The following is an 11,017-nucleotide window of genomic DNA, read 5'->3' as shown; positions in this document are numbered from 1 at the left end:
TAAACTTGAAAAAAGTGCTTATGTTGTAAAACATCATATCGCACAAAAGGATGTGATTTTTTGCCATCCTCCTGCATCAAATTGCGGGTTTTTAGACAATGTAAACCATCCTATCGACTTTGTGTGGCCTAAGCCTTGTTTCTACAAATCTGAGTGAAGGATGGATTGTTGTATAAACTGTTGTGCGTATGTGGCAAAACAACACATTGCAATAGAAAAAGTAGCTGTTTTGTTTCACCGTCTTGCGTCAAAGTTTGGATCTTAAGACAATGAGAACCATTCTATTGACTTTGTGTGGCCTAAGTCTTGTTTCTACAGACTATCAGGGGAGGATTTCTCGCACCACTAACCGTCCGGTGGGTCAGCACAAAAGGCTCGCAGTGTTTACATTACCAGAGTACCCGGCTTTGGGTGGACAATGTGGGCACAGAGGAACAACTGTTAAATAATCTCCAAGCAGATGTGGGGGAAAGACTAATAACAGTAATAACTGCTTAGAGATCAGGACAATGTTTGCAAAGAGGAAGAACTGTTAGATAATCCCCAAGCAGATATTGGAGGAGGCAACGCCGTTTTGTCTTCCTAGCTGTCATTTACAATGTTTAATTCACCCACTTTTCGAAGCTGGTTGCCAGCTACCCGTAATGAAGTTCACAACAAAGACTTAAAACGAGGGCTCGAGCTTAGCATACCTTTTGCCAGACATGATAGGTACAGAAACAGTGCTATTCCATACTTGTCCACACTCTTAAATACTGATTTATAGCCTGTTTATAGTCACATGACTACTACATGGAATCTTGATTACTGCTCATGTTAGCCTTCGTGTGCATCAATTATTGTTAAATATGTTATGTTGTATATATTAAGATGTTTTTAAGACTAAAACTAACTTAATTCAGCCAGTTTTACAGCATTGTATGAAAGGCTGCAACGTTGTTTTAGTATGTCCATGTATGTATGTATATGTATGTTTGAATAAACCATTGATATATAGATATATTTTTCTGTGTCAAAGTTTGATTCAAACTGCCTCCCTGACGATTTGTCCTCCCAACATCTGCTTGGAGATTATCATTCTCGAGCAAAACGTCAAAAAAACGTAAAACCAGGCCGGTGTCACAGCGAATTCGTCCCTCCACGTAATCGATGTGACAGTGGATCCTCAACCTATCAAAAAGTCATTGATTGAATCAAGCAATAAAGTAGTAAATCAAATCAATCAATCAAATAGCCAATTAATAAATCGACAAATTTAATCAAATACGCAACATGACCAAGCCACACTGTAAAATTAATCTGTAAACCCTACATGCAAATGGTAACGTTACCGGCCACATTAAACTTGAAAAGACGTTTGGTATGAATCACGAATTTCAACATTCAACAAGTCAGGTACCCATTTCTACACCTGGGTGGAGTGAGGAAAGTCGTGTAAAGCAGTGCCTTTCCCAAGGCCTTCCCAAAGATCGGTAGCATGACAGGATTCGAACCCAGGACCTCTGGGCCACACGACCCCACGAAAAAAATCCTGACTCGCAGATTGCTCTGGACACTCAACAGTTTGCGATGTTTAGAATAAATTTTGAGAAATTTATTTCTGCACAAAAGTTAAAGTTATAAAGATGTATACAATTTTGAGTATGTATTTTTCAGCGTCTTTTTAAGCTTAATGTGACCAATATTAAAAGATAGGCTGAATCGTAAATGCACGAACATCAAACTTTCTATTTCACTGCATGAAAAAAACCTTAAGTTAATCATTTAGTGTACAAAACTACTATATGAAAATCCGTGTGCAGAATAAATAGCAACTTTACATGATTAGGGTGGACCAGGGACGATCTTGAGATGGAGAGAGGGTCTTGAGAGCAAAATGAAGAATTGGGAATATCTTTGATTTGATGTGATTTAACTTATTTGGCTGTATGAAAGAAAAACAGCCAGGGTTACCCAAATAACCGTAGGCTATTATGAAGCAATCTACAAGCAGAGGTTGGGTCGCAGAGAGGAGCGAGGACCACTACTATCTCCGCGACCCAACCTCTGCTTGGAGAATAATCGTCAAGGGCCCGCCCTGGTAACTGTACAGTATACAGTGAACAAAATAAACCGTTACATCATGTTTCTTCTCCCGAAAGATATTCGAGTAGAAATATGCTGTAATAGAGCTAGAACGTGGATTTATAAAGGTGACTATTTACAATCTCTTTTTAACGTCCAGGGAATTGCAGCAAAGTTTTCATAAATAGAGTAGAAATGTTACAAGGTTAAGATAAAGCGAACGGACTGAGAACGAAAAATGTTATACAGGCATAAAAAAAAGATGTAAAATTGTCATGAAAAATAGACAGAGCAATAGATACGACAACGAAAAATTGCAGCTAATTTCCAAGCAGATCCTACGGTACTCTCCAAGCAGAGGTTAGGCTCCGCTGTTTTTTTAACGTTTTTTTTAGTCGTTTTTATCGGGCTTTCTATTTTTTTTAATATCTTGCTGTGGCTGGCGTACTTCAAGAAAAATGACAAAATAGAAAGCCCGATAAAAACGACTAAAAAACGTTAAAAAAACAGCCAGAGCCTAACCTCTACTTGGAGAGTAATCCTATGGTAGCCCAAGATAGTACGAAAAGCTGCCAGAGGAGTGAAGCCGGCCTAGGAGTGTGTTTGGCTACCGGAGTGGCTGATGACTCCCATTGGCCAGCTATACTTCTTAGCCATCTGTGATACTATCTTATACCACTGGTAAATCTGTCTGAAGATTAAATTGCAGCAACATTTTCACGACCCCCCCCCCCCTCCTCCATCATTCTTTCTGGTCCATCCCTAACAAAATATGCAAACTTGATGTCATGATGGCAAATAGTTTAGAACAAAACTACATCACGAAAATCTCCTACGACAGAACATCATCAATATTTAACATCAAATTAATAGAATAAAATCATTCTCTCTGCGGCTTTTCAATCCAAGTCATGCCAGATTAGAAGAAAACAACACGAAGAAAATCTCCATTGACAGAACATCATTAATATTTAGCATCTCAGACATCACATAAAACTAATAGAATGAAATCATGCGTTCTGTGACCTTTCATCTCAATTAATGGAATGTAAGAAATTGCTGTTTAATTGCTGCTTCTCTGCTCAAAGCCCAATTAGCAAATTGCAAAGGCCATATTTGGTTTTCAAAAGGATATGTTGACCCCAGAGGGACGCAAATGTCGCTAGGCAACGCAGACGACGTTTTATTCATCTCCATGTTTAAAGATGGCGTCGCACATTTGGTCAGCTGCGAGCCACACACTGTTGACTTCTCTCCTTTTTTTTTTCAAGGCCTCTTCTTGAATACAAAGACACGTCAAATCCGCATTCAACGTCTTGACAACTTGTTCGATCAAGCTTGGTAACAATGCGAGGCCATTGTACGAAAGACCCGACAAGAGTCCTCTTCAGTCCTCTTGAAGAGTAAAAGCTCAGGTCAACAAGGTCATTCATCACGTCATGGCAGAACAATCGAACGTCTCGTTCGCGTTTTAACCTCTCGCGAGATCTTCCACTAAACCAGGTGCACCACGGGATTGAGAACCAGCATTCCATAATTTTGTTTCCATATTGAAACACGGTCCAAAGTTTTCCAGCAAATCACACAAAATATCCAGCGGATTTTGTGCGAAAATGAGCGTCAGTTTTTTTTTTTTTTTCAGCTCTGAGATTCGTAGATACGTCAATTTTGCCACGGGAGAAAACAATCGAACAGGTGGCTTCTCAAATCCCATCGTTTGTTTTTTTGCCATCAGCTAACTCACCACGAAACTACTTTTCAGTCCACATAAAAGAGACAACAACAACAACTCTGTCGTCACAAGTCGCGCCGATTTTTTTCCCAGGGAAGAGAAGTAAAATCCGACAGGTGCTCTCAGTCTCCTCTAAATCCCTCGGTTTGTTGTTCACCACTCAACTACCTCACCGCTAAGTAGCATCTCAATCCACACTAAAGAAAACAACAGTCTCACGTCACAAGTCAGTCACCAGGGGAGCCGGTGGTAGCTTGGCTTCCCTTCTCGGCGACCGAGTACCCATCCTAGGTGACCCTCTGTCTTGTCTCTCGGAGGAGTTGCTACTGGGGTCACTAAAGAAGTCCGGCCTGTCGAAGACGCCCATGCGGTACTTGTGCTCCTTAAACCGCCCGGAGTTTGAGATCCCGACGTTCCTTCTAAACGGACAACTGTCCGACTTCCTTATGATCTTGTTCGAGCTGTCTGCAAGATGAGGATTGACCTTTGACCTGATCCTGCCCTGCATGGTCCGGCTGACGTCCTTGTTGTTGGTCGGGCTGACCTTCTGAAGGTCAAGGTCACCGGCGTCAAGGTTGTCCCAGGAGCCGTTGCGGCGTTTTCCGCCGTCTTGGGCGTCGTCTACGTCTTCTCCTTCAGTCTCGGGAGGTGCTCCGGAGGAGAAAGCTTTCTTGTACTGCTTCTTGGACTTGGACTTGCCCCACAGGTTTCCCCACCACTTCGAGGAGTTCATCTTGCGTCTTGAAGACGTTTAGCTGAAGAAAATATCTTCTTATTTCCGACTCCTTGTGTCTTGAGTCGTCAAGATGGCGCCGTTCTCACCGCCAAGGAATCCTTGCTTGGAAACAAACGTCTTCAAGAAATAGTTTCCACTTCGTATGTCTTAGGCTCTCCTTTAAGAATCCTTAAAGACCCTAAGAGGAGGAGAGAAGAAAGCACAATAAACACGTGTATCCCTGCACCCCGGACGGGAGGCCGTGTGACACTGTACCGGGTCTGTGCGGGATTAGACTTGGCACGCTATGGCGGCACACACACGACAAGGTGCAGCTGGTAAAGGCCTATTATGCATCATTTTGGCCCCGAAACAGTGAACATATTCTCGAAAACAAAACCTTCATGTAAATGACATGCACACCAATTGTTTAACATATTTGCATCATCAATTCGTATTTCTGGTGTGTGTGAACTATGCAGAGCAAGCTACACAATTCCAAGGTCTGCTATTAAAGTTTCTAATACCATCTCAAACTTAACTTCTGTTCTAAACAACAACATGGTGCACACAGTGGTTTGTACAATGCAATGATGTTGTAACCCCCCTTCCTAAACATTGGTGTGCAATTCTATAGTGTCGATCTCATTTACTATATATATAAACAAAAGAAACGGGAATAAAATCTACTTTTTATGTTGTCCTAAGGTTGTCAGGGATCAAAGTCTATTATTGTCCGAAAGCCAGTACAGTAAAATGAATGTTGCTGACGCTAAAAATTATCAAAGATGAAAAAAAAAAAACAGGATAAACATTACTCTAACATGATAAGGTACCAGTAACATTTAGAAGTCATTTTATGTGATGAAAATTCATGAAAGCATGACGTATCTAGACTAGCTATAGTAAAGGTCACAATAGATACATTGCAAAAATAAATGTAAAACACTCTTGATAATGACACTGTACAAATGGGTTGAGTTATCTTTAATCTCCAAGCAGATATTGCAGTTGGACTTGTTTTGAGCACATTTTTTTATGTTACCTTCACAGAAGGGAACATATTAGAGCGAGTGCAGAAACGTGCCTGCAAAATGATCATTGGACGCCGGTACAATTCCTACTCAGAAACGCTAGAACAGCTCAATCTCCAACGCCTATCAGACCGCCGTCGGAGCCTGTGTGTTGACTTTGCTACCAAAGTTGAGAAATCCCCACGGTTCTGTTCTTGGCTGCCCCCCACCCGTGCCCAACAGCACGGTAGAAACCTACGCAACTCTGGACAGTACCAGCAGCCTTCTGGGTCAAAGCGCTACAGGACAAGCGCCATCCCGGCCATTGTAGAAACGCTTAACGAACTCTAGCTGTACTTTACTTCTCAGTTACACTACTACAATTATGGCCTCCTCATGCGGACGTACGAACTCTTTTTTACAAAGTTGTCTTGTTTTAAAAGTCTGTATAAAGTCAAACCTGTAAATAGCGGGATTCCTTGAACGTAACAAATTTTGTATTACGTCGATTTTGTATTTCAAGTAGTAACTATTGTTTTAACAACGTTCATGAAGTTTTTCTGTACTGTTCATGATTGTTATATCCTCGTAATTCAGCCCCATAGGCTGCCAAGAGGACTATTATGCATATTGCTCAATAAACCAGTCTACATATTGTTTTTGCTTTGTTTCTTCTTCTTCTTCTCCGCACAAATAAGGTCAACGACCTGGACCAGACGGCTGTCACCATGGTAACCGGTAAAGTAGCAGACACCATGTGGTGTTCGGTTACATAATGTAGCAAATGTCAGATCTAGAGGAGCTCGGGTCACTACATTTAGAAATGTGTTCAAATAAGAATGAACAAAACAGTTGCCAGTGTTAGACTACAACATGTGAAGGTAACATTCTGTATTTGCTTGCAAATATTACCTTTCTAGTTGTGGAGCGTTTTTTTACAGGTACAGTGCCATTTACAAATAGCGCGCACCTCTAGAAAAACGTACAAATACAATGCACGCTCAAAACAAACACGACTATTACATCTGCTTGGAGATAAGCCACTTTCAGTTAACGATTGAAGGCCGGACCGAGAAGTCATGACCGGTCCTTGACTTCCGCGCTAAACGATCGTTTGCCTACTTGTCCTTACTTGTTACTGTGGAAACACGAGGCTAGGCAAGGGGTTTGGGGGTATTGTGAATCTGAGATAGAATATCGTTATACCTCCCTCCGATTAGGCGCGATTCGATCGACCGATCAGAGCGCCAAGTCTAAATTACGAGGAGGCATGACCCTGACGGGAAAGGGGAACTCCTCCATTTCTTCGGCCGCATCGGGGCATGCCCCACACCAAATTAAAGCCTCTACCTTAACAGCCTCGCGACTGCAGCGGAATGTGTTCTCCGCCCACAGGTCACGTGACCCCGTGACCTTCGACATTTCGTCACCCAGTAAACTTGACTTCTTCGCTCGTTCGGAATGCCATTACTAATGGTATTTAAAATGGTATGTGATGTTACACGAGTAGGCTGTCACATCGCTATTATAGCCGCATCAGTTTGTTTGCTTTTATTCCCTGACATTCTTTGAGACTGAAAGGAGGGATGCAATTGAAGAGTGGGTCTGTATGCTCTTTTCCGTAAGGCGTAGGCAGCCCATTTTATTTCCCGTAATTCGTAGGGAAAACCATCTTATCTGCGTAATTCGTAGCGAGGCGACCAAATCTAGCGTTAATGGCTTCCTTGATTTAGCGTAATACGTAGGGGGTTCTTCTGAATTCAGCGTAAATCGTTGTCGGAACCCCCCATGCAGACCCTCTTGAAAATCTTATCCTACCGCAGGATCTGCTTGGAGATTATGGGACTTTAAATTTACAAATTGTATACTGTACTGTAAAGAGCGAAATATTCGCGTTAGATTTATTTAAGTTCGCGAAAATTTTTGCTCTGTCCTCTGTCTACCAATCCCCTCGTTTCAATCACGACATCTAAACCACTGCAAATACATAATTTTTTTCCCACCGAGAAATTAAACTCCTAGCAAACATTTTCTCTTTTTCGTTATATTCACTCACCGAGAAACTGTGTGCACCGAGGTATTGACTTTTCATTCACACTGTTTTGTTGCGCATACCGGTTCAACATTTAATATTTTATTTAATAGGCACGTATTATAAAACCAACGATTGGCCAAAATTCTTTCGGGTTTAGTTGGAGAATGTGAACTCCCAGGCGACAAAACCACACGAGTGAGTCACAACATGTCATGGGAAACTAACAAAGAGAACATTCTTCAGACTTTTTTTCTTAGTTTTGTATTCTCCAAGAAGAGGTTGGGCTCCTGCTGTGTTTTCCAAATGGACATGACGAAAAACGGTACGAAAACGCCTAAAACACGTCAAACACAACCGGAACAGATCCTCTGCTTGGAGAGCAGATCTTTTGCACCTACGACTAAAACACGTAACAAGTTCCCTTGCTGTAAATTCGGTAGCAGGGTATATTATACTCTACGTTCCTACCGAAAGACGGGTGCAGCCCCAACCGAGATGCCCTACCCAGCAAACTACTTGTAACCAGCAGCTTAACTGTGAGGCTGCTACCAGTTGAGCTACAGGGACATCCCTAACTATTCCCTTTCGCACACTATATTTTACAGTATCTAAATTTTAGTGAACACTCCTTTGTTTTCTATGCTGTCCAGCTACATGAACATATAACGCGCACCACATTGTTTAGATACATGTGCATATGCGCATCATGTTGTTTACGTTACGGACGTTTAAGTAGTCGAATTACTTCGAAAACATGCTTATGGAAAGACAACATTATGAGGACCAGAAAACAAGGCCCCTATTGTGGGTTCTGCTTACTGGTGTAGAAAATACGTGTTTAAACAGTTCCCCATGAAAAGAGCGCGTGACAACACGTATCTCCAAGCAGATGTTGCGAGATGAACTCACCATGTTCCTGGCATATAACATAGCCTCTACGTACCAGGCTCCGCGGATTGGTGGTTTAATAGTAGAAATTGGACAGATAGAGTACGCTAGGGGAGTCGTCCGGCCATACGAGTCAATATAACATTACTGTACTTTAAGTGTAGTATGATTGACTAGCGATCCGCAGAGCCTGGTTGAAACTTACATACTATAACAGCCTGTCTCAGAAACAGAAGAGAAAAAAATTTCAAATGTGTTCCCCAACATCTGCTTGGAGATTGAGGCTAGTGTTGCACGTACACTTAACCTCCAAGCAGATGTTGCGAGGTGAATTCAGAACGTTTTCTACCTACTCCATGTTCCCGAACGCAACAGCCGAGCTCAAAACAGGAGAACAAATTTTCAAAAAAGTGCAAATTCTCACCCCGACGTCTGCTTGGAGATTGTCAGGAGGCAACTTTTACCACGTACAAGTACAGCTGTCAACGCGTGGGTTAAAGTCGTCAGGTTTTTCCATTAGCGACTTGACATATTTAGGGTGGGAACATGACAAGTTCTACCCCTGAAACATGCATGCTGGTGAACTCTTCCTCATTTCTAAGCCTGTTTACAAGCAAAGAGGAACACTTCTAAGATTCTTCTAGCCTTATATCCAGCCGTATATTATACTATATAGACATATTTAGGGTGGGAACGATGGCTCAAGTTCTACTCCTGAAACATGCATGCTGGCGAACTCTTCCTCATTTATAGCCCTGTTTACAAGCAAAGAGGAACACTTCTAGCCTAGTATCCAGCCGTATTATAGCTCCGTAAATTCGTAAAGAGGACAGAAGAGACTCGGGGGCTATAGTACAGCTGGATACCAGGTTAGAACACTTCCCAATATAAAACAGGGCTGGTATCCAAAGCAGTTTTTGAATTTGTTAGACTCCGTACTGCGCTAGTGACAGGGTAGGTTCTGCATAATGTCATACAGAATAGGTTTCCTCTGTTAGCGTTAACACTAGTGTTACAACTTAGCACACAGACATTCCGATGTATAAAGAAACATGTACAGTTTACAAGGAGGTTGCAGAAATAGTTTGAACTTCCTTGTCGTCAACAAGGAAAGATTCGGACATAAATGTTCACATACCTCCACACAGTCGGTTGCTAGGCAGCCGTCACTAGTCGATCGTCCGATTCGCAGACGGTATTCGAGATGTGGAGGAAACGTTACCGGGCTCTGTGTCGAGTTTTCAGTGAGTCACGGAACCCGTCAAATGTTGGGGATGTTGTTGCCGTTGCTCCAGCGACGTTTCCTGTTGCAGTTCCTGTGAAAGAACGCGACCCTGGCTATTAACCTTGTCTCCCGACTCCGCTGGGGCTTCGGGCTGGGATTCCTCGGCGCTGTAAGCTTGTATCCCCGCCTGGAAAACGTAACCCTCTCGGTAATTTTGCCTGCTTGAATTCAGGTGGCTGAGGCAAAATTTCCTCGGCGGTTTGTTAGACTTGGTACCGAGGAGCTGGCCTGTGCGGGCCCGGCAACAGTCTGGATTTTGGTCCTGCCAGCAACAAGCGGTTTTCAGCTCTGCTCAGCTGACCCGAGTCCTAACCCTCTGTCACACTCCCCGCTAGGTCGTCCTACACAGCTGTCAATCACAGCGGAATTCCCGCGCTTCCTTGCGGAACGAGGATGTGGGCTGAAGAAACGCAGCTTTACTTTTCTGTTTTACGAGCACGAGTTTCCAGTCACGATTTCGTTCTCTTTTTAACCCAAAAGAACGCCACAGGATGCTTCCGAAATGTGAGACAAAGATATTTCTTCAAACGCGGAACACAACTCCGGTCTCACCCGGGTCCAACCGCAGCAAAGTCCTGTAGGAAACCGAGCGTCTGCTGGATTCACGAGACGGTGGTGATCTGAGAAACAGAAAGAAAGAATAAATGAATGAATGAATAGATGGATAAATGAACGAACGAATGAACATACGAACGAACGAATGAATATTATTACTGGACAATTGTACAATGTACATGTCACATTGAATTGCAACAGCTATTACACAACAAAATGATCTAACGGTTATACTACACATAGAACTAAAAACATTATAGACAGCAGTATAAGTGTTACATTATCATAATGTATGAATGATTTTGTCTGGCTTTTAAAACTACTAGATCTTCTTACGGAGATATGGGTGTTAGAAAAAAAAAGGAGAATGATTGGCCATGAGAATGTAACATCTCTCCCATATGACACAAGCTCTACTGCCTCCAGCCGGCTCATCCCTCAGGAAAATTACCTGTCCAATTGCTACTATTTTCCAGCTAACTTCGAAGTCTGGAAGAGGCGACTATACAAAGGAATTGACCTACATAGATGTCCAATTTGTCCTATTTCTACTATTTTTCCAGTGAACTATGGAGTCACGCAGAGTGAGGGAGAGAGACTACAAAGAAATGGATCTACCAGATGCGGCTGTGAGATGAGATGAATTCCCCAAGAGCGGTAGAGAATCCAACAAGTGTCTTGTATGAATGATTTATGTCCTAAGAATCCCGTATCCGGGGCGGGCGGCGGT

General features: G+C 42.5%; 1 protein-coding gene across 1 annotated transcript; it reads right to left on the bottom strand.

Moving 5' to 3' along the window:
- Nucleotides 1-3,298: 3,298 nt before the first annotated feature.
- LOC118403167 lies at nt 3,299-10,352 on the bottom strand. Its single transcript, XM_035801710.1, has 2 exons — nt 9,586-10,352; nt 3,299-4,710 (listed from the first exon to the last, which is right to left on the bottom strand). Exon 2 carries the CDS (start codon nt 4,527-4,529, stop codon nt 4,017-4,019), a length of 513 nt encoding a protein of 170 aa, XP_035657603.1. The 5' UTR covers nt 4,530-4,710; nt 9,586-10,352; the 3' UTR covers nt 3,299-4,016.
- Between the last annotated feature and the right edge of the window lie 665 nt (nt 10,353-11,017).

Source organism: Branchiostoma floridae, chromosome 16, assembly GCF_000003815.2.
Source record: "Branchiostoma floridae strain S238N-H82 chromosome 16, Bfl_VNyyK, whole genome shotgun sequence".
Taxonomy (NCBI): Eukaryota; Metazoa; Chordata; class Leptocardii; order Amphioxiformes; family Branchiostomatidae; genus Branchiostoma; species Branchiostoma floridae.
Note: the sequence above shows the minus strand (reverse complement) of the source record. Positions and strands in the feature narration are given on the sequence as shown.

Bases quoted from the DNA above. Each gene is read 5' to 3' on its own strand.
- LOC118403167 (XM_035801710.1), bottom strand. From the start codon at position 4,529: ATGAACTCCTCGAAGTGGTGGGGAAACCTGTGGGGCAAGTCCAAGTCC.